This window comes from Pongo abelii, chromosome 8, assembly GCF_028885655.2.
Source record: "Pongo abelii isolate AG06213 chromosome 8, NHGRI_mPonAbe1-v2.0_pri, whole genome shotgun sequence".
In the NCBI taxonomy this organism is placed as follows: Eukaryota; Metazoa; Chordata; class Mammalia; order Primates; family Hominidae; genus Pongo; species Pongo abelii.
This window is the reverse complement of record NC_071993.2, coordinates 81769740-81791481: the sequence shown is the minus strand read 5'-3', so window position 1 is coordinate 81791481 and position 21742 is coordinate 81769740. Positions and strand designations below refer to the sequence as shown.

The window sequence follows — 21742 nt, the reverse complement described above, 5'->3', positions numbered from 1 at the left end:
ATAGATTCTGGCAAAATCCTCATAACTCAGCGTTTCGGTGCCTTTGAAGCTTGGAATAGCTGATGAATGGTATCTAGCAACAGTATCCTTCCTCAGTATGCTTCTCACAGTACTTGGAAAGCTTTATTAAGGTAGGCATCAAGCAGAAAGAATTTGCCTGGTCTCTATTCCTTCTGCATTACAGCCTCAGTAACTTGCAAGCATTTTGTCTAATTAGCTAGAGTGCTTCTTGAGAAATACACACACACGTACACACACAAACACATTTCAAATAGAAAATAGTGCTCAGTTAAGGTCATTTAGCATGGAAAATAAAATTATTCTAATGATATAAATATCAGTAAGACTATCACCTTGCTGCTGTTGATACTACACTTATGGTTTCTGGTTATTATAGATATTTTAATTCCATTTCCCCCTTTCTTAGTTTTTCTCCCTTACTTGAAAGTTCCTTCATCCTTACCAATTTAAATTCTTCTCATCTTTCAACTAATAATGGGTCTCTTCTTTCTCTTCTCGGTCTCTCTCTGTCTTCCTCTCTCTCTTTACATTTTCCTCATGCCATGTGTCTTCCTTCATTGTGTTTATTCCAGAAGCACTCACGTGATTGAGCAATTGATTAAATAATCTTTACTTAGAATTTTATGATTATTTCAACTCTAGCAAAAAAAATGTTGACTCACTACCTAACGATGCCTCCCTTTCCCAGATTCCCTTGCAGCTAGGGATGGGACATGTAGCTCGGTTTAGCCAATGAAGCATAGGGGAAATACACTGGTATCTTCTGAGAAAGACATATTCTTTATAACAAAGAGGGGAAAGCATATGTGCAAGCCCTCTAATAGCTGCGGCTCTTCCTTTGCCCTGACTTTGCATGAGGTTATAAAAGCTTTAATGTCTGGATCTGCAACATTATCTTGTGAACAAAATGGGAAACCCAAGGGACTCTTGAAGATGTCAACCCAGTGACCTTGATAATGTGGAGCTGGTAAATGAGCTCTGAAATGACCATCCTCCAGCTTCTTATATCTTCTATTATTTAATGTAATGTCTTTATTGTTTATGCCACTATTAATTTGGTATACTGTTACTGAGAGCCAAACATATCCTAACTGACACAATCTAAATATTAAAATCCCTCAAAAATATCATCTCACTTTTAATTTTGATACTTCTTAGAACCTAGCCCAGTGCTTGAGACAGAGTGGTGGCTAAATAAACATGTGCAATCTGCATGTTTTTCCTTTGTCCTCTCTGCATTTTCTCCTGCACAAAATGGACTTCTTGAAATTAGTCTCATATGCTTATCTAAGAGACTGATAAATTGGAATAAGGAACTTTGCCTATGGAGTCTGTTATACAAAATGCACGTATGTCAGAGGATACCTTAGGCTCACTTTGCCATGCAAATGCTAATAATTATGAGCTTTATGAATGCATACTTTTATTTATTTATTTATTTATTTATTTTTGTATCTCCTTGTTTCTTTCTTTTTTTAAAAACTTTTATTTTAGGTTCAGGGGTACATGTGAAGGTTTGTTACATAGGTAAACTTGTGTCACTGGGTCACGGGATGGGGGTTGTTCTACATATTATTTTATCACCCAGGTATTAAGCCTAGTACCTAATAGTTATCTTTTCTGCTCCTCTCCCTCCACCCAACCTCCATCCTCAAGCAGACTGCAATGTCTGTTGTTTCCTTCTTTGCATAAAAATGTACTTCTAGAGGGCAGAGGTTTTTCTTCCATCTTTATGTCTACCAGCACTGTGCCTTGTACAGAGTTTACAGACAATGGGTAAATAAGTAGGGGGAGAGAAAAGGGAAGAAAGTTAGAAGCAGCAAAATGCATTTAGCAAATTGACAGATACGAGATAGAGAATTGTAAGTTCCTTGAAATGAAAATGCTGCCTTATTAATTGTGTATCTCTATAGTAGTGTTCGTAAAAGTGTCATCTCATTATTCAGAATCAGCTGGAGCTTTGCTGAAATCTGATTCCTGGTCCCTACCTCAAAACTACAGAAACAAAATGTCTGAAAGTACACCCAGGAATCACTTGTGATTTACTCACTTGTGAATTACTGCCTCAGTGCCTGGCAAAGTCCTTCCTACATATTAGATATGTAGTAAATAACGGAATGAACATGTGATCCGATCTCTAAAGTCATTCCTTTAAAACATAATGTCTTTATGTGATGAGGCAAATATTTCCTTCACAAAAGAGAAAAGGCCCTCTTCAAGTGGGCAAAATATTATCCTTGATAACTAAGAAGACAAATAAATTATTTAAATATTCACTTACTCATAATTGATGTTTATTATGAGTATTCTTTGTGCTTTATCTACGTTGTTTGGTTGAATCCTCATAAAAAGTCCAAGAAGCAGATATTATTATTATCCCCATTTTATAGATACGAAATGAATAACCAGTGAGGTTAAATTGCTTGGCTAAGGTCATACAGCCAGTATGTTGCAGAGCTGAGAGTCAAATCTAAGGATGTCTGATTCTAAAGTCCATACTTAGAACCATTCTACACCCATTGGCAGTTTCTTTTTGCTCCCAGGTCCCACGTTGTTCATGAAGCCTTCTTTGACTTTTTGCATTGATTTTATCTATACCATACATATTAGTTATTTAAATAGCAAAATCCTAGAATGCTAGAGAAAGAAGAACCCAGGGGCCATCTAGACCATTTTCTTTATTTTACAGATAAGAAAATTGAGGCTCAGAGACATGTTCTTATTAGAAGTCATACAGACCTCAGTCGTCCACACAGGGCAGAACTTTACTGATTCTTGAGGCCCGCTTCTAAAGTCTCTGGGTGTGTAAATCAGATGCAAGGGCCTGGTAATACAGCTCCATGGTTGTGTCCAGTCATCAGCCAAAGTTGGGAATCACATATTCTATATCACTTGGCATTTCATCTGTGTTGTCTTATCTCTCCAACCTTACTTTAATTGGAAGCTTGCTCTATATTTTGGGATCCCTACAATGTCCAGCAAATAACTGGACCTATTTTACATGTCTAATATATGCTTGTGAATTGAATCGAAGAAAGTTTGAGATACTGGATATTTCACTAGGAGGTGGCAGGGAAATGGATTATAGCAATTTAGTAAGGCCACATAACAGCAAATACTTCAGGTGGGAGGCAGAATAGACGGTGATTATAAGATTGGCTTGTCTCGTTTGCTTCAGCTCATAATGATTCCGGAGCCCTGTCAATCAAAGATTTCAGATTGCACAGTCTTGATTTCTGATTTTCTTTTGCCTTCCCAAGCTGGGTAGACATGCTTAGGAAATGTGATCCCCAGATGCTTGGGACATGTCTTACACTGCTATAAGCACACAGAACCAAACCCCAGTGACACTCTTGCCTTGGAGTGGCAGAGCCTTATATGGAAACAGAGTGCACTTTTCGTTTTACTGGGGGATCTTTAAATAGCAAGGAACAGCAACTCAAAGCTTTCCAAAGAGCTACTTAAAGTTATTTTTCTCCATGACAACAGCCTGGCAATAAGGATAGAATTTAAAGAGCCAGGATCCCAAGTCGAAAGAGAGAAGGAAAATTTCCCTGCTAAATTGAATGCTCAGAGATGAATCAAAGCCAGAGTGTAAATTCCATACATTGACTCACAACTATAGAACAGATGAGATGAGCAATCAAACTACATTCTTTAATTAACTGTATGCAAAATCGAGGATATTTAAAGGTGTTCACTTGGTGGTGGGTGGGGTGGAGGGAGATACTCACAGGCTTACGTTACAATTGCTGGTGCTGAAACGATGGCTTCATTTTCTTGCTTGTTACCTTTAGAAGTTTGGAGCGATGGATGTCATTTGGCTGCTTAAAGGTCAACTTCTAAATAATCCTCCTGGCCTTCTTCCTGTGCCTGCACCTAGCAGAAACACCTTTGCCCTGTCTTTTGAAATCCTGCTCCTCCACACAAGCTATGGTGGACTCAACTCCTGGTTCCTCTTTTCCAACAAGGGAAAATATTCAGATGTCTTCTCAGGGAGTCCTCACATTGGCTTTTTATTTTTCTAATCTGAGAGGCTGGCTTTATCCCCAACATGGGGGGAATTTCTGAGATTTACCTTCCACTCCTGATCATCCTCAGGAATGCGGACGGACTTGCCCTGATAACTTCCTTACTCTCCACTCCTGACCAAGTTCTAGTCCACTTGCTAGTCAATTAGCTTTAGAATTGATGAACCCCAGAAACGAAACAGATTCAATTGTCCATGGCATACAGGGATGCACTCGACAGTGCTCCCTGCAAGGGCTCAACCGGGCTTCAAATTCTGAATCACTGGACACTCTGTTTAGTGACACGTAGCTCTCTAGCTACAGTGGCAGTTTTTACCACTGACCAGTGCCCGTGATGACCTTTCATTTGGCAAACATTGAGTGCCCTTTATAAGTCGAGCACTGAGTACAGCACTGAAGCAGTGAATACATCAGTTATCAGCTTTTTCCTTCTGGGGTGAAAGGGATTTTCTTGTAATGATTGGTTCTAGTTCTGCCCTTTGAAAGCATATAATTAGTTATTCCATTCCTTCAGAAAATTGCAGACAAATAGAGACCCTCAATGTCTGTTGTCTCTCTGATCACTCCCTCTTTTGTGTATTCCCCTGGTGGTCAGTGACCCTTTCAAAGGAGACTGCTTAGAATTTTACCTTCCTTCTTGGGCTCCTCTGCCTTGTGTTTAGATGTTCTGGTCTTATTACAGTTCCCTGGTTCCGTGCAGTTACATGGCTTATCATGTTTCCAGAGCCTAGAGGTGCAAGCTTGCATATGTATATGTCTCTTGGGGAGAAGGAGTTAAAAACATTAACTTCAACCTGGGGAATTGTTTTTCTTCTCCTGCTCTTTAACCAGAAAATAAATGTGATTGTAGCTTTGAAAACTGAAATGCTAGCTTTTAAACAACTGGCAAATAATAGAGTTCAAGGTTTCAAGGGGAAAATGGGCTCCATAAAACTTCTGTGATCAGAACCCCTACATTGTCCTTTTAGTTGGTAAATTGAGAATAAGTGGCAATGAGGAGGTAATCGCCTTTAACTGCATTTCACTGAGAGCTAATGTCCCTGTGACCAGTAAATAATGTTAACTTAAAAAAAAATTAAGCCAGGCCTCTCCACTGTGACAACTTAAATAGGCAATGATTACAGTCTTGAACTTTTGCCCCCATGGAGTACAGTTTGACTGTGAGGAAAGGGGTACATTCATCTGTTCCACCAAAGCATTCTCAATGCCATCCATGACAAGGGTTTTGGACTGATATTATCAAGGATTAGGCAATCCCTCCGCTCTTAGACTTGGCATCTTCTAGGGCTGAGAAGTGTCAGACTGACTCCAGGAAGCATCAGCCATTTCCTTTCACTCCAGGGACAGGAAGGACTGACTTATTCCCCTGCTGATTATTTTCTGCCCCCATTTCCCATCTTGTTCTGCTCCCCAGATGCATTCTCTGCTCTTCTCTGTGCCCTGGGAGGCTGATCCCTGCAGATACATCTCTTGGTGTGCTGGCTGGTTTTGAATTGAGTTTGGCCATTGAGAGGCCCTGGTAGGAGACAGGAGAGTGGGAAGAGAGGTCAGTGTATAACTTCTGAGCCCTCTGCTTCTGTAGTATGTCTCTAGAAGTAGCTGTGCTCAATTACTTCAAATTACAGCTTCTGCCAATTAGCCCCTTATCTACGGTTCCAGTTTTCAGTAGACTCTAGCAACTGTCTTGGCCCTGGGCCCCAGGGCTGGTAATGGCCCTAGGAGGCTGGTGATAGCCTCCTATTGTTGCTAGTCTCTGGATGCATCAACCACCCTAACTTTTCCTTAACCTTCCCTCTCCTCTGTCCTTACGTCTTCTTCATTCAAATCACGTGGAATGAATTCTTTCCTGCATGGGCCCTGGCAGTTAAACCTCTGAATGTTTGAATCTCTTCTTGTAAGTCGTGTAATGCCATGCCATCAACTCCAGGGACTCCTTCTTACCTCTTTCAGGCAGATGCAGTCCCCAGTTCTAAGAGCAGGGGTGAGGCAGCCCCAACCAGGTCGCTCATCAGAATTGCATGGAGAGCTTTGAAAAAGATGCAGATTCTGAGACCCCACCTATTGAATGGCACTTTTCTAGAGTGAGGTTTTACAGTTTCTATTTTTAAAAAGATCTGAGCAAGAGGGCAAGGTGGTGATAATTGTTCAAGTTAGCTGCTGGGTACATGGGATTTGTTACACCATTTTCTCTACTTTTGTGTATGTTTGAAAGTTTTCACTATAAAAAAGAATCATATTAAGATTCTAAGTTGAGAACCACTGATTCAGAGTGGAAATCTGATATTTGTTTTGCTCATCTCATTGTTCTTTTTTTTCATCGGCCTCAGTCAGACCATGGTAGGGTCCCCATATGTGTAAACAATTGGAACAAGGCAGAGATCCAGCATCTTCTATTGACTGTAGTCTTAGGCACCATAAACCCAGGAACTCTGGTCTTGTCTCATCGGATACCTTTATAGATTGGGTTGAGCTGATTTGGCCAAATCTATTGGTCTTTTTTGAGCAGCTCCCACTCACATAGACACAATTTGTGACCTTTAGCCAAATTCTGTAAGTGTAAGGTTGGAAAACCCGAGTCACTGCACTCTGGGATGGCTCTCCTTCCCTTCTTTATGAGAAAGTTCTCAGGAGTCCCACAGTTCTATTTGTACTGTACCAGAAAAGAACCCAGAGTTCCAAGTAGCAAATTCAGGTTTCCAGTCCCTGCTCCTGTGTGATCTTGGGAAGACAATTCCCTTTAGAATTTCTTAAATTTCATAGCATAGTAGTGAAAGCACCGTCTCTGACTTTGAACCCGAGTTCTGCCACTTCCTAACCATGTGACTTGGGGCAGATTGTTCAACTTCTGTATGCCCGCATTTGTTCATGTGTAAAATGGAAATATTAATAGAAACCACATCATTAAGTAGTTGAGGATATTAAATGAGCTACTATATGTAAAGGGAATAGCATTGTGTATGGTGTGTAAGTTCTGGATACATGCTAGCTGATGTTATCATTATTGCTCCTTAAATTTATATTTATAACTTTGGAGAGCTAGGCAGAAGGAAATGCAACAGTTTCAGATACAGAGCTTCCAGGGATTTTTTTCTTTATCATAATATAATTTGAAAACTACTGCTGCAGATATTGAAGAAATGAATGGCTACAAAATTTTTTGGGGAAAAAAATCCATTCAAAAAAGCCTGTGTGGTTTACTCTGTAGTTGCTGGTCGTTTTGTAGAGTTCTGGGATTTTGCCACACTGCGTGAAATGGCTGGCTGGTCCTGAAACTGCTCTTTCCCTACTATGGCCTGGGACTGTCAGGAGTGGCTTGAGTTACTAGTTTTGATGTGTGGGAGGTGGTAGCGGAGGAAAGAATGGAGGAGCATCTAGGATGCTCCTAAATCAAGTGGGAAAAGACAAAAGGCTGAGATGGCCTTGGCTAATGTACACCCTTTCTCAGCCAATTTGAGGACACCCGGCTTCATTTAGCAAACCTGACCTCATGTTCCTGTCAATTAAAAACTATGCAAATGTGTTTTGAATTTTGTAGACAAGGGTGTATTATCTCCTAATGCTGACTATTAAAATTCCTGATAAAAGCCAATATCCAAAAGTTGGATAGCAAGAGATTCAGAGAGAAAGAAATTTGGGCCTTTTAATAATTGAGTACAAAAACACATACATTAATACATGGTTGTACTAAAGAACAAGTGCTTAAGTCCTCTCTTGGCAGGGAGGAAAAGATTAACCTCCCCTTTACATACAAGCTAACCTAATCTACTAAACTAAAATATATATATATATTGTTTGTTTGTTTTTTATTGTGGAATCTGGGCTTCACAGGAGTGAGATGCTAAGTGACATAAACTGCTTCACTCTTAGGCCAGCATCTAGCAAATGGTTGAAAGCTAGCCCATCTGTAAAGAAGTATGTCTTCACTCTGAAATACTGGTCACTCACACTCTGGAATATTCTGTTATTTCCTCCAACCCCTTGTGGCATGTATTTAAAAGTCACTGGCTGAGAAAAGTCGGATTCCATTGCTAGTTTTGATTTAAGAATGGCAAGGAGGGACTTCATCATAACGCAGGACTCAGTTAGAACCTACCATTCACCCTGTTGTTCTGAAGACGGTCAAAGAGTCACATGGGGTGGCTGCCTGCCTCCTGATGGTGTGCTCCAGTACTTGTCTGTGCTTTACCCCTTTCTTTGGGGGGAATCACGCTTCCCTGGAAGCTCTTTTCTTTCTGCTCCCTCCTCTAACATGTGTCCTGAACAAGAGCTGTGTGACAATGCCTTTCAGGTCATGGTGGATGGTTTCATGGCAGGCAACTGATGGAAGCTGAGCAGTCAGTGTTTTAACCCTCACATTGGTTCAGCACTGGGTAAGGGACCCAAGCTAGTTAAAGTACAATCTTTCCTTGGGATTAATTCCTGCCCCCAACCCTTTATTACGAAAATTTTCAAACATCACAAAGTTGAAAGAACTGTATCGTGAACACCCACCACCCAAACTCTACCAGTAGCCATTAACATTTTATTACATTTGCTTTATCTCATATCTATCCATCTCACCAGCTATTAATTCGATTTCTTTTTGTTGCATTTAAAAGTGGATTGCAAATATTATACACATCTCCATAAATGTTTCAGCTTGTGTTCATTAAGTAGGATTCAGTATTTGTTTACAGTGGGCTTTCTTTTTGCTATAAAAATTACTTACAATGAAATGCACATATCTTAAGGGTATATTTGCAGAATTTTGGCAGTTGTACACACTCAGGATTTATTTTCATCAGGGGTGGAGACAGAGTCCCTTTCCCACCAGGAATGTGAGGCTCAAAAATGTGAGCCTAGAGTGGGGGACAGCTATGACTCCAGCCTTCGGATTCTGAAAGCCAGCTAGGGATAAGAGAGCTGACATACCAATGTGGAGGCAGAGCTGAGAGATAAAAATAATGTTGAAAGTATTGCAGTCACTTTCGCCCTTTTTTAATTCAGTTTGTTAAATGCGCCTGTAAATTCCCATATTTGCTGAAATGATTTGGAGTTTTTTTTTACTTGCACCCAGAATCCTAACACATAAACTGTCCCCTTTAATTCTAATTAACGCATTATGTGTCTATTGCAGATATGGTGTCTATTATAGGTATCTACCAAGTGGAGACGGCTTACGAAAGTCTAAGATTCCTTTCAAATCTAGGAGACTATGGATCTGGTAAAATGAAAGCATTGGTCTTACCTAGGTCCTAGCAACGGATCCATCATATATATGAAATAAACAATTTTGCACAGATACTAGCATCTTTATTCAAAGCATAATCTCCAACTTAAATAAAAGCAAAAGCAAAAAAATGACAGAATAAACTCAATATTAAAAGTATAGTTATTAATATTAGAAGCAGGACCCTAATGGACTTATTAATTATTATTTCCAACTTTGAACATTATCTAGTTTTTGTGGCTTTAGCTAAATAATTACAGAAACAGAGGCAGTGTGTTTCCACTGTTAGAGGTGAAATAGGTTGAAAAATGCCGAAATGGATCCAATGTGGAAAATGTTGAATCCATGTGTGAGAGAAGAGAGAAGAGAGGAAAGCTTTCAATTATTTGAGGGGGAGTAAAGGAAGTCTTTATTGCCCAAGAGAAATTTCTACTGTTAGATTTTTGGTTCTTGCTTATGATACTATTTATCGGTTGTGTTATTTTGGTATTGTATGGCCAATATTGATTTCCTTTTCTCTCTTTGTCTCAAACCAAAATAAAAGTCTCTCTTTGGTGATTTCTATAAAAGTCAGAATAGAGGTTGTTTTGGGGGGCAAGGGAAAGGCTTGTGATTAGAATGGGCTCATGGAGGGGTTCCAGTGTGGGTGTCCAAGTTCTGTTTCTTGACCTAATGGTGATTACAAGAGTGTTCACCTTATATTAAGCTATGCACTTATTTTGCTGGGGTTCTATGTTTGTATTTTATATTTTACAATACAAATCTTAAAATCTGGAGCAAATATGTAAAGATTGTTAAGATTTGATAAAGCTATGGGGTGGGTTCATTATGAATGTATTTTTCTGCATCATTGGAACATTTTACAATATAATATTTGAATTAAAAAATTCTTCCATAAGCTCTAGCTTCTCTATAAAGGATGGGCATTTTATATAGGCTCTCATTCTGAGATCTGTCCACACTGGCAGTAAATGACAATCATCTCAAAATTGTCACTATAATCTTTTTCTTTTGCACCTTCCCCTCAAAGTAGTTCCTCGATCTCCAAATATTCCCAGTTGGTCAACTTTTTTGCACGAGTCTTAGCCTGGTTCATTTCTTTTTGTACATTTGAACTGTACTGTACATTTGAACAATAAATCTTGACTGACCAGATCTACTCATTGCCAAAGTGAATGAGGCAACTAATGTAATTATTTGGGTAATTTATGTTAAAGATTTCCAGTTCAGATAATTCAAATGTAAGCACAGAAAAGAGTGTAGGCTGGGTGCAGTGACTCACACCTGCAATCTCAGCACTTTGGGAGGTTGAGGTGGAAGGATTGCTTGAGCCAGGAGCTCAAGACCAGCCTGGGCAGCATAGCAAGATCCCCAACTCTATTAAAAAAAATTTTAAGACTTAGTGGTGATTGTCTTATATGACCTAATTATTGCCTAATTCCTCATTTCGTTTGGATTTTCAGTTTCTTGGTATTACGTATAAGCAGGTAATTTATAACAACAATAGCTAATAATGTTTAAGTGCTTGCTGTGTGCTAAGTACTGTGCAAAGCACTTTACAAACATCATTTCATTTAATCATTCCATAAGTCTGTGAGATAAGTACTATTATTGTCCCCAATTTAAAGATAAGAAGCCTGAGGCTTCTCAGGATGATTTTTCCAAGTCACACAGTTACCGTGTGAACTAAACTGTCAAAGAAGGCCCCGTACCTGGTTTAATGCTCTGAGGTCATTGTCTTGAGATTCTTAATAATTCTTGAACAAGGAGCCATGTATTTTCATTTTACACTGAGCTCAGCAAGTTATGCACTGTGAGGTAGAACAGGGCCAGAAACTCCAGAGGCATGCCGCTAACCCCTATTCCTTTCTGCTGCTTTATTCTTCTCCAAATAAAGTTAGGAGAGGGAAAAAGCAAGGAAACAGAACAACCAAAACAGACAAAAACACCCCAAACAAACAACTGAATAACAACAAAAAAACTAGAAACAGGTGACCAGCTGATATGGCATATGCATGTAAGTAAAGACAGCAAGAAACAAATCTGTGAAGAATAATTTAAAAGTGGGTGTTTTGTGCTTAGATTAACATTTCCTGGATATTGTGCTTGGTAAATGAAATTAATATCTGAGACTTCCTCTCCTTTAAGAAATGAACCTATTCCCCTGACATAAAGTTTATTTTTTCTGTATTCATCACATATAGTTAAGACAAGAGTTATCTTTTCTGAAACCAACCGTTTTTGAACAAGAGCACAATCTGTAGATTTGCTTGTTGTTTTTTTGCAACTGGGAATAGCTTCTCACTGCCTGGTGTTTAGACCTGTAAATTCATCCTCACATGCCCCAATTGAAACTACGTGCAGGAAACAGCAGAAAAACAATGGCTACAGAATGAGGAAGGCTGAGTTGTGAGCAAACTCGTGCGTGTGAGATGTAGGGAGGAGTTTGGTCACTTCTTTTGCCTGTGATTCCTTTATTTCCCACTTTTTCTGATATGAATCTTGATGCTCCTTTTTTCTGTGACTGCTTTGGGAGCTCCATTTTCCATCCTTCTGCAATTTTTGCCCTTGTTTTGCTTGTGGTGCCCGCCTGTGCTTGTTTCCTTATTCAAGTTGCTCAATTTGAGCTGCTCGTTCATGGCTTGTCTGATGTGGCCTCAAGGGTCTTCATGGCTTGGCAGCGACAAAAAGCTTGGCTCTCACTCTTCCCTGGTGAGACTTGTTCTGTGGAGGGTGAGGGTTAGGGCTGGTGGTAGCAAAAAAGCAGAAACTGGTGCAGAGGTTCCAGTTCCTATTCAAGACCCATTGAGGCATTCACCACCTGCCTCTGGAGAGCTTTGGGACTTAGATGCCTTGAAAGTCTAAAATATTTTAGCTTAGTTGTGACTTCTTCATCAGAAAGTCAAATCCCAGGAGAAAGAGCTTTTCTTGCCATGCAGGGGCTTGGCTACAGTTCACTGGTGGTTACCGACATTCCCTCTCTGGCCCCACCCAGCTCAACAATGCCCATCATTGTTTCCAAAAGGGCTTCCCCTGTGTCTGGTGCAGACCTGTACAGGCAGCTCCACAGCAGCATCCAGCTGACACCACAGCCTCCTCAGAGCTGGAGCATGCTTCCCAACCGCCAACATTCCAAACTGGAGGATTGTCATGGGTAATGTGACAAGGAATTTTTTCCTACTTCTGAATTGAGGATGGATATTAAATAATAAAAATAATACTTACCCATAACCCCCAAGGTTTGTTTGTAGGATCTTCACCACATACTTGTCAGACAGACAGGATAAGAACCATTACTATTCCTATATTACCAGTGCAGAAACTGAATTTCGGGGAAGTTGTGATTCCCGAAGGTCTATCTAGGAGTTTAACTTAGATCTTTCTATGCCAAGAACAGTGTTTCTTCATTGCTGCATCACATTACCTCTGCCATGAAACAAATTTAGAGTAGAAGGAAGTTAATTAAGAAAGCTGGGTGTTGATTTCAGGGTGAAGATGGAAATACTATTATTATTAGTGACTCTAGGATGTGGATCTAAATTGTCAGCCTCTCCAGTGATGGCCAAGCATGGTCAGAACAGAGAGGAAAGCCCATTTCTATATCAGGAATCAAGGAAATTGACGGGAAAGAAAAATGCTGACCCCTCTAGGAAAATTAACCACCCCCAGAATAAGGACTGCACATTTTATGGTTAACTGGAGAACAGATCGTGTTCTCTAGAATCTTACACTGACCAAGGTTGAAAGAATCTTGAAGAGAATTCCTTGTTTCTCAAAGTGGAGTACACAGCAGTCTCTTGGGGTCCTTGAAGCTACATATTAAGTTATTGCACATCTATCTCCCTGGAGCAACAATTCTATTTGATAAAAATGAAAAAACAAAACTCATGTTACTATATTAAAAACACCAACATCTTATGGAGAAGAAGGCAGTTTTGGCCTGAATCTGAGAGGAGGAAAAACTGCATGCCTACAATGGGTCTCTTTGGATCAATACACCGCAGGGTCCTAACTCTAGGAATAAGTTTTTATTCTCCTGTATCTTTGGGCTATTTCTGTGAAAAGTTTGAAAAGCACTGGTCATGTTAGTAGACAAGTAGAAATGAAGATATTAAATTATTCTCCTATGGTCACAGAAGGACTGCGCAGGCCCAAGGTCCCTTGAATCCTTCCTACTGCCACCTTCACTGTTCCACAAATATATTCTTTGCTGTGGAAAGGTTTGTAAAATGTAAGTGTATCTTCCTGACTTAGGGAGATTTATTGGTAACTTTTTTTAAATAATAAAAATATTCAGTGTTTGTGAAACACTGAATTAGAAAAAACAAATAATGAAATAGAAATTTATCCAACCTATTTGGTAGAATAGCTGGAATACAAGTACTAAAAAACTTGGAGTTTGTACATCTTTTAAAAATTTTTTAAATAAAGTGATGAGGTACAAATTTAATTTTATTGCATCGATAGACTTTGTAGTGGTGAAGTCAGGGCTTTTAGGGTATCCATCACCAAATAATGCACATTGTGCCCATTAAGTAATTTCTCACCATTCACATCCCTTTCACTCTCTCACCCTTATGAGTCTCCAGTGCCTATCATTTCCCACTCTATGTCCAGGTGGACACATTATTTAGTTCCCACTTATAAGACAGAACAGGCCGTATTTGTCTTTCTGTTTCTGAGTTGTTTCACTTAAAATAATGGCCTCCAGTTCCATTCATCCTGCTGCAAAAGAGTGATTTCATTCTTTTTAATTGCTGCATAGTATTTCATTGTGTATATGTACCACATTTTCCTTATCCAATCATCTGTTGCTGGATGGACACTTAGATTAATTCCATATCTTTGCTATTGTGAATAGTGCTGCAATAAATATGTGGGTGTAGGTACCTTTTTTAATATGTTGATTTCTTTTCCTTTGGGTAGTTACCCAGTAGTGGGATTGCTGGATCAAATGGTAGTTCTATTTTTCGTTCTTTGAGAAGCTGTACTCTTTGACAAAGAAATTCTACTTCTATAGATTTTTTTTCTCCAAGGAAATAAACATCAAAGTAAGTAGCCATAAAGATGTTCATTTCAAGATTGTTGAAAATAGTGAAAACCTGGAAACAATTTAAATGTCTAATATTTGGGATATGGTTTAAGTAAGTTGTAATACATCTTTACCATAGAACACCATTGTAGCCTCACACCCCATTTAAATGATGCTGTGAAGGTTAAAAGAGTACGGATTCTAAAACTTGATTTCTTGGGTTTTCAGCCTGATTGTGAACTTACTACATGTTAGATGTTGGTAAAGTTTCTTAAATTGCCGGTGCCTCAGTTTCTTTTTTCATTTTTTCCTTTTTAAACGTATACCTTGCTGTTCATGTACAACTCAGTGTCTCAGCTTCTTCATGAAGATAATGATGTAACATTACACCTTCCTCATAGGGAACTTACCAGGTACTTATCAAATATTAGCTATTGGTAGATAAGCAGTTACCAAGCAGGAAAGTCATGTATTACTTCTTATTAAATACAAATCATTGGTTAACAAAAGTCTGTACAATATGACAATGTATTGTATTTTAAAAGATCCTTTTAGAAGGTCTAGACCAGTAATTCCCAGACTGTGTGCCAAGGCATGCTGGGGCACTGTGGTGAATTCACAGCAACACCCCTCCCAGTATATTCTAAAATTTCTAGGGAAACACAGTGACACCTTTGGACACTGGGAACTACATACTACCATTAAGGTGTTTGGACTAAGCTACATAATAAACATAATTTATTTTGGTCTAAAATGCTAGACAAATTTACTGAAACACTGAGACTGCCATGAACCGAGAAAGCTTGAGAACCTCTAATCTAGCTTGTGGACATATACCAAGGTGTTGATGTTACTGAGAGGTGGGGTTACATGTGCTTCACATTTTTTTTTTTTTTTGCTTCTGATTTATCTAGACTTTCTAATTTTCTGCAGTGAACATTTATTATTTTAATTAAAACAATTTCTTCCTGAATCTGTGCAACAACCATTTATTAAGCACTATTTGGTGTCAATTTCTGGGCTGGACACAGGAAGGCAAAGATGCCACACCCTCAAGGAGCACATACTTGAGGGTGAGTCTGAAATGTAAACAAATAATTGCTGTTCAGTAGAACAGTCTCTGAGACAGTGGTGCTGATTGGAGTGGGAGCTCTGAGCTCTGCTTTTGGAGATTAGTGCAAAGTTAGGCACATCTTGTGGGATAAACGGGACTTCCAACTGGAAATGGAGAAGGGGTAGAAGAATGCTCCTCCTCCTGGTTTGTGGGTGGAGACTTGGATACATTTGGTGGGGGGTTAAAAGACTGGAAAGGCAGGCAAAGTTAGAATAGGAAGGCTTTGGTGGGGCATGCCTTGGACTGGGCAGTTAACTTGTAAAAGACAGAAAAACACTGACAGGTTTTAAGCAGGGGAGTGTTATAAATGTTGTGCTGTGGAAGGATCACTCTGGCAGCACTGTGGAGACAGCACAGGGAGGCTGGGAGAGAATTGGACAGGGAAGGGGAACAGCCAGGAGGATTTTGTAATAACCAAGGAAAGAGGTCATGAAGCCCCAGTTGGCTAACAACAGATTATGTAATGGGCCCCTGTGGACTAAATCAGCAAAAGCAAATGATCCAGATGTAGAACATTGTTCATCTCAAAATATGTTGGTATCTTTAAAAGTAAAAACTTTTTTTTCTGGTGATAAAGATAATACATGTTCAATACAGAAATTTGGAAACTATAGAAATTACAAAGAAGAAAATGAAAGCGTCTATAATCCCATGAACTGGAGCTGAGATATATGTATATGTACATATACTCTATATGAGAGGTAAAAATTAAATATTATATTTATATTTAAATACTGATTTATAAATCTCATATATACATAGTTTATTTAAACTATGTGCATATGGTAAAATAAAATTAACTTAGAGAAGGATAGAAAATAAAAAATAAATATTGAATGTTTACCACATGCTAGGCACAAAATATAAGAACTTACATATAGTTGGTTATTTAATTCTCACAGCAACCTTGTGAGAAAGGTCTGCATGTGTTGTGCCATTTTACCAATAAGTGAATTGAAGTGCAGAAAGATCAATGTGACTTACCCAAGGTTCAGTAACTCGTAAGTATCAGAGCTGGGATTTGAAATGAAACTAAGCTGTTTTTCCTCCAGGGCCTGTACCAAGAAATCGTGACGGGGCAATTTTGAATGATGTATTTAAACTTCTGTTGTTTGATTCATCGACTTTACACAGTGACTCCTGACACTCCACTACAGCATTGTCCAACTAAACTTGCTGCGGTGATGGTGATGGACAGATTCAATATCTGTTCAATCTAGTGCAGTAGCCACTAGCCACATGTAGCTAGCTGTTGAGCACTACAAATGCTGCTACTGTGAACAATAGACTGCGTTTTAAATTTTAATTAATTTAAATTTAAATGACCAACTGCTGCTAGTGGCCACCCATGGGACAGCACAGATCTCTATAAGATAAAAAAAAAAATGAACACCTCATCCCTTGGTCATATTCTCTGTTCCAGTAAAACCACCTTTATTTCTTATTTCAGTCCTTTCCCATGATCATCTCCATAAAACATGCCTATATTTATATTTCTTGATTTACTGAATTGAACATTATGTTGTCCATGCCACGTAAGATGAAGAATTATTTTGTGTACACCACTCCCACACCCCTCTCTTCTCATTTTTATGAATTTATTTCTATTATTGGTTACCTATATACTTTGGTATTAGTTAAGATTCTTCTGATTGCAAGTGGGATAGAAAAAGCCAAATCCATCTGATTTCAGCAATAAAAAAGGAATTTACTGGCTCATATAAACAAGATCAGAGGCAGAACTGGCATTAGACGAGGCTAAATTGAGAGCTCAATGTGAGCGGGACTCGATTTCAGCTCAGCTGTCCTCAGTCTGCACGCTTCATCTTCAAGTTCTATGTGGTGACCACAGCTGTAGCTCTGGTTTCATATCCTCTTAGATTCTAGACTAGCAGGAAAGTAAGCATCTGTCTTTCTTGTCATGCTATTTAGCTGTGGCCACAATGATGCTCAGTTAAAACACACACACGTGCACACACATGGACACACACACACAAACTCAGTGATTACAACAACAAGCATTTACTTAACATGTGTATGTGTGGGTTGGCTGAGGTCAGATGATCTAGACTGGGCTTGTTGGGGGTTCTGCTGATCTTAGTAGGAGCTGCTCACACTTCTGAGGTCAGCTGGGGGTCAGCTAATTTAGGCTGGGCTTGTATGGACAGCTCTGCTGATCTTGCTTACACTTCTGGGCTAGTGTAGCTCAGCCTGTTCCATATGTCTCTTATCTTCTTTCCTGGGCCAGTGACCCTTCCCAAGCATATTCTCATGGTGATGACAGAGGCACAAGAGTGCAAGACCAGCTGCACAAACATGTGTACCCTATGCTGTGTCATGTCTGCTAACATCTCATTAGCCAAAGAAAGTCACATGACCGTATCCCAAATCAACTGAATGGAGAAGTACTCTCCTCCCATGGGAGTGAGAAGGAGGCAGAGAGTATTTCTGAACAATAATTTTCTATACCACTTAAGCAAATGGGGTTGGCTTGCTCATTTCAAAACAAGTGATGTGGCCAAGGGCATAGCTTGTATACTTTGGCCTAGACCTAGGTCCCATATTCCATCATGGGTGTAGAATTACATTCACATTTGCCAAAGCATGTGAGCTAAGAGAGGAGAAGGAAGGCTTACTTCAAATGAAGGTCAGGGTTCTGCTAGCTACATATAGGGGAAATGGATGTGAGATGGCAAACCACAGTGACAATTATAACTTTAAACAATAGACTTACACTTTTATTTCTTGAGTCTTTGGTGTTAGATAGTATCCTTTGACTCCACATGCATAACAGCTCTCTTTCATTCCCCATTTCCACTCTGTCGGCTCAATCATTCATGCTATTTGCTTATATTTATGAATGAAGGGCTAGGTAATTAACAATGGTGGCTGGGTGTCAGGTGCAGCTCCCTGCCACTGAGTAGGTGTGTCTCCTCAGTAAGCATATCTGAGGTTGGTGGCTGGCTGTGTATGTGGGTGGGATGTGTCAACCACAAGCTTCCCTTTAGGATGCAAGTACAGAGAATCATGCAAATGACTTTCTTTTCACCTCAAAACACCAAAAACAGAGGGCTTCACTGTGGAATGCCAAATACCATACAACAAGCCTTAGCTCTCCTAGGGAGACATCTTATTTTCTTAATAGATCAGATCTTGGGGAGGGGACGAAAGTTTCTGAATCCCTTCTTGCTGCTCCATCTGTATGCATGGGAAAAGAGGAGAGAGATGACAAAAGTCAAACGGTGCAACCATTCCCTGGACAATCTTCCGTTAATCACTTGGTTTTTGCTCCTCTTTCCATTCCTGAGTTCTGAATCTGTTCATGTCCAACGTGAAGATTTCCCAAGGCTTCTTTGGAAAGAACATTCCACCCTTTCTGCAGCCTCCTCCTGAGTATATCTGGGTTGCTGCTTTCTCTGCTGTCTTTCATCTATCCATACTATTCACTGTCTTTCCTTCTTCCAGAAAAGTATCAAAATGTCTGCTGATGGTTTCCTTTTTTGTCTTCAGCATGGTTATGAATTTATTTCCTTAACTGACTTTTCAGCAGAATTTTGAAAAGGAATGCAGATAAATGCAAGCATCCAGTCCACCATCTTGAACACACACACACACACACACATATATATATAATATTGTGTGGGTATATAAATGTGTGTGTATGTGGGTGCATGCACATGTGTTTTTTTTAAGACAACATTAGATTTCGCCAGTTACATTTTTGCTACTGGCTTAATTGAATACCCTCTAGAAGAGTTTTGAAAGCTGTTTCTTAAGACCACTTGGGGAAAACAGGGATCTTCCTCTCACTTTATTATTATTTTTAATAATATTAGCTGAGTTTTTGGTCTTTTTTTTCCTACCTGAAGGGATAAACTTCAGAGACGATATGATCTGTTACACAGAAATCAGTTTAAGTTGTACTTAAAAACAAGAAAAGGTATGTTGATTCTAACCTCTGGAGGTCAGCATTGGCTTTATCTATGTTTTGTTTTTTTGTTATTTGTTTTTAATACTGAACAATCCTAAACCATACACCCTTATCAAACTAGAGCATTCACTTCAAATCCTGAGAGTAGCTGGTGAAGAATGGGCCTAGAATAAGAGTGGGTAAATGACCCATGAAAGAAATGACTATCTTATGTTGGATCTAAAACCTAACTAGTAAATATTTATTTGTTACTGTTAGTACTATGTATACATTTACTGTATGCCAATAGTATTCAAATATATGGTTCTACTGAGGATGGCTAAAACACACATAGATGGAGGGAGAGCTTCTGTCTAGTGGGCTTCAAATTGAAAAGATGCACAGCATTGGGATAGACACTTTCCAGGAGAAAACCATGACTCACATGGGGATGACTTCAATGGCATCTGGTTTCCATCTTCTTTGTTTCTTCTCTTGGACTCCATTCAGAGGCACTTCCTTCCAGCTGGATCTTTTAATGGCATAATGTGAAAGCAAGATCCACAGAAGTGGGTTTACAGGAGGGACTTGAAGGAGAAAATGCAGATCATCAGGGGGAGACGATGGAAAATTACACCCAGATGGGAGGGAACAGAGAATGTATACACATCCAGACTAAAATATACCAATTAAAATATTTAGGGAAATGAAGAGTGGTGTATGATTTTTAATATAGGGTAACAAAAATTTGAATGGAATAAAAAGGCAAAGTGATATAGTCCTGATTGCAATTAGCACATTAATGCAATTTCTGTTTCTAGCCTGGGAAAATATGTCAGCTCTCTTTACTTAAATGAATGGAACATGGCGCTGCTTGTAGTCTTGCTGTGACTTATTCAGTCTACACACTAGCTCCATTCATGATGGCAGTACCCTTCTTTTCCTTTCAGAGCTGGAAAGGTGCTGGCGAAGCTTGCCTGGTGTGCCAAAATGACCTGGAATTGGAGGTAAAGCCACCACCTGGATGAGTGGGTTGGGCCTGGTTACAATAACCAGCAGCCCATCTGAGTCCATATGAGAGAGACTGGAAGGGGCGCAGCAGGCCATTGGTTTCTGTATGAAAACATACATTTTCACATTCTCCTCCTCCCAAGCCATCATTAGCAAGGAGGAAAGTCTGTTTCTTCCTTTAAAATGAGGGTCCATTATATTCTGTAGCTTTTCTCCCTGTATATGATGTTCCTTTTAACTGAATAGTACGAGATTTGAGTGATTTGCCACTGGTCTTATTCTCTTCTCTACCTCCAAACAGCTCTTGAGAGGGGCCATATCACTGGGAGCTAGGTGGTGATGGCATGGAGGCTGTAACGATGGTTACGGTTCTTCTGTACATTGTGGCAGTCAGAGCTGATCCAAACTGAGAATAAGTCAAAAAATAATTATTGAGTACTTGTCCAAGTCCCTGCAGAGATATATTTTAAGGAGTAATGCTTCAGTCCCTCTTTTGTGTGCTAGGGATGCATTCAAGACCCGCAGTGGATGCCTGAAGCTGTGGATAGTACTGAACTCTTACATGTTTTTTCTTATAAATACATATCTGTGATAAAGTTTAGTTTATAAATTAGGCACAGGAAGAGATTAACAACAATGGCTAATAATAAAATAGAACAATTACAACAATATAGTGTAATAAAAGTTATGTCAGCGTGGTCTCTCTCTCTCTCTTAAAATACCTTATTGTACTGTATTCATCTATTTTTGGGCCATGGTTGACCATGGGTAACTGAAATCTAGAAAAGCAAAACCTCAGATAAGTAGGGACTACTGTATACAAAATGGTAGTATGAGACAGATTGCTCTAAGCCCTAAGAGAGATACAAATCAGGCTAATGGGAACCATAGAGGTTAATTCTGATGTGGTGTTGGGAGACAGGTGTACATATCAGAAGACAAGAGTTGAAACGACAATATGGAAATGTATGGGGAGGATTCTTCACTTCATTGGCTTGGCTAAATTCCGGGGCAGCATTGGCTTTACATATAGGCCAGGGGTCCACAAACTCAGATGCCCATAGGGGCCAGACAAGCCCCATATATATATGAATCTGACCAGGTGTGAAGCAATCGGGAGTGTTGGAACCTGTGAGAGAAGGACGGGCACGCCCCCACAGAAAGATCTTCAATTTCATGTTAAAAATGCAAACAATTCATGTTGTTGTCTGCAGATCTTCTCCGTCCTACAAAGGCTTCCCTGTGCCTCTACATTCAGACTCAACTCCTCCACCCCAGAGAGAGACCCAAGCTTCCTCTCAAACGCACAATCATATTTCCGTAACTAACAGAATCTTCTAGGGCTGATCCTCCCAGAAATATGAGGGAGCAGGCCTTAAAGACAAGTACACATCTCCACTGTGGGAGATGGATT

The 21742-nt window shown here is 39.5% G+C and overlaps 1 protein-coding gene across 1 annotated transcript in view; it reads left to right on the top strand.

Annotated features, from left to right (window-relative positions):
- The window catches only part of ZNF365 (zinc finger protein 365), a 101195-nt gene that overhangs the window by 60357 nt on the left and 19096 nt on the right, over nucleotides 1–21742 (top strand). Inside the window, exon 4 of the mRNA XM_009245564.4 lies at nucleotides 20268–20324. Coding sequence (XP_009243839.1) covers nucleotides 20268–20324 — 57 coding nt within the window. The remainder of the gene's footprint in view (nucleotides 1–20267; nucleotides 20325–21742) is intronic.